Source organism: Acanthisitta chloris, unplaced genomic scaffold (genome assembly GCF_000695815.1).
Source record: "Acanthisitta chloris isolate BGI_N310 unplaced genomic scaffold, ASM69581v1 scaffold17891, whole genome shotgun sequence".
Lineage (NCBI taxonomy): Eukaryota > Metazoa > Chordata > Aves > Passeriformes > Acanthisittidae > Acanthisitta > Acanthisitta chloris.
Window position 1 is genome coordinate 1 of NW_008657829.1, and position 2,525 is coordinate 2,525.

A 2,525-nucleotide genomic window follows, 5' to 3' on the forward strand; every position below is an offset into this window, starting at 1 on the left:
CCGGGCTGGGTTAAACCACCCCGAGAACGGGGCTGAGCCGCCCCCGGTGTGACTCACCGGGCGGTGATGCCCTGACTGGTTGTTCTGCCCGCCCCGAGGCTCCCGGGCGAAGCAGAGCCAGAGGCTGGGAGAGAAATCCGGGTTTATTGCAGGAGAGGCCGAGCGGAGTGGGGCCAGGCACAGCCTTCACATGGCTCTGCTGTTACAGGCTCCTTCCAGCACCTCTGGGTTGCCCCAGCCCACCCCAGGCTCTGTCCCAGCTCCATCTCATCGCTGCCCGCATGCCCCAGTCCTCCTGCCCATCCCAGTGCAGCAGGGCACCAGTTCCCATCCCTCCCTGCACAAGGCACTCAACCCTCTCAGCCCCAGGGATGCTGCATCAACCCCCTCCATGGCAGAGCAGCCCCACACTGGGACACGGGGAGCCCCAAGAGAGGTGCTGGGCAGCTGCACCCTCCCAGCAGCACCAGCACTCACCAGGCTTTCCTCTGCCTTCCCAGTGGCACCAGCACCCACACAGGACACCGCCAGCTACAGGGCACTGCTGACAAGGCAGCGAGGTGTGGGACATGGCTCAAGCCTCTTCTCACAAGACATTAAGTTACTTGGTTGTAGGAACAGGGATGGCAGAGCAGGAGGGACAGGGAATGTCTCGCAGGGCGCTTGGTTTCTGCCCCCGTGGCTGGAGGAATCACAGGGCCAACACTCCTGGAATCAGAGCATGGGGCACATGCAAGACCCCCACCCTGGCACGGGTGTCCCTCCCTATCTTCTACCAGAAGGGCCTGAAGCGCTGCAAGAAGGAAAAGCTCCCTTGTTGCAATGAGTCCTTCGGCCCAGGGCAGCGCCGAGCGGCCAGTCCTTGTGCACACCCTGAGATCGTCCCGCTGCAGCAGCAAAAGACCTTCCCCCTTCACAGTCCTGCTGCCATCCTGCCCCTCAGATCTTGGAGGACTCCACCCGCTCGATCCAGGGCGAGTCATTCCCGACATCCCTGGGCTCCGAGCGCAGCTGCCGCAGCTCCCGCTCCAGCGCCTGGCTCCGGTGGTACATCTCCATGTAGCTAGCCTGGAGCTCCCGCTGGTACCTCAGCACCTTCTCCTTCTCCTCCTGCCAGGTTTTCCTCTCCAGCTCAAAGTTCACAGCCTGCAGCTGGCCCTGACGCCGCTCCCGCAGCAGCTCTGCCCACAGCCACTCCACCTGCCGCTCCAGGGGCTCTGCCGTGTCGCTGTGGAGACCACGGCACTTGGAGTCATCAGTTTCGCAGCCAGGGAAGTCCTGGCAGGACGGCATGGGGTCATCTCCCAGTGGCAGCAAGGTGCTGGGCTCCTGGGGGCTCTGCAAGGAGTCTGCCAGCTGTGCCAGCTGCGAGTCCCTCGCCTGGACCTCCGCCTTGGCCTCCCGCAGCTGTGTCTTCAGGCTGAAGATCTCCCCCAGCTTCTGGGCCATCTCATCCTGGGTGTCGCGGAGCTGCTGCTTCAGCAGGGAGATCTCTGCTGCCTTCTGGCACACCTGCAGAGCACAGGGAGCAGTGAGGAAGGGCTGGAGGGAGCAGGTGGTGGCAGCACCCCAGGTTGTCACCACAGCATCCTTGGGAGACCCATGAGCATCGCACCTGGCCCATCCCTCCCGCCTTGTGGCCACAAGTGACACCAGAGCAGGGACCTACGACCCCCATCCCATCTCCGCAGCTAGGAGGGTGGCAACAGGGTGGGACGAAGAGGACTCACCTCCCACTTGGTCTCCTCCGCCTTGGGGCTGCCACGCTCGCCCTGGTTCTGCCGGAGCTTGGACTCCTCACACTGGCACTGCTGCAGGCTCAGCTCCTCCTGCAGCCGCTTCTTCTCCTGCTGTGCCTTGTAGAGCTGCAGCTGCAGCGCTCGCTGCCCGCGCTGCGCCTGCTGCATCACCTGCTGCAGCCGCGCCATGTACATCTGCTTCAGGTCCTCCAGCTCATCCAGCCACAGCCGCTGCTTGTCCTCAAACGCCTGCACGGGTGGATGCTGGTGAGAGCCCATAGCCACAGGGAGGCACCCCGGAAGGTCCTGTGATGTTGGGTCCTCCCATGCTTGGGCATTCCCAATCCATCATCCAACATGGCAGATTCTTCACTGCTCCTTCCACCCAGGGACTGCTGTCCCATCGCCCAGCCCTGGGACACCCAGTGCTGCCCCACAGCCCTGCCCTGGGCACCCAGTGCTGCCCCAGCCCCACATCTCACCTGTGTGAAGGGATCTTCAGTCTCACTGAGGCTCCTCTTGAGCTGCCGCAGCTCCCCTCCTGTCTCCTGTAGCCTGTCCTCCAGCTGCTTCACTGCATCCTCCAGTGAGTAGGAGAACTCGTAGGGCGGTGGAGGCTCCCCAGGGCTCTGCAGCCTGCTCAGTGTGGCCATGCTCTTGCAGGACAGGGGCACTTTCTCGGGAGCCAGGGGGTCCCTGGGGCTCCGGGAAACCCTGTCCAAGGAGCCCCCAATGTGGTTGATGTGGCCCATGGAGGCGCTGAACTGGCTCTGGGCAGGCTTGAGG

The 2,525-nt window shown here is 63.8% G+C and overlaps 1 protein-coding gene across 1 annotated transcript; it reads right to left on the reverse strand.

The window, feature by feature from the left end:
* Positions 1–939: 939 nt before the first annotated feature.
* Positions 940–2,518, reverse strand: N4BP3 (NEDD4 binding protein 3; the record flags this gene model as incomplete). The annotated part of the gene is made up of 3 exons (XM_009084887.1): positions 940–1,512; positions 1,731–1,988; positions 2,222–2,518. Coding segments are annotated over 3 exons (1,128 nt in total), but the record flags the coding sequence as incomplete, so codon positions are not given.
* Between the last annotated feature and the right edge of the window lie 7 nt (positions 2,519–2,525).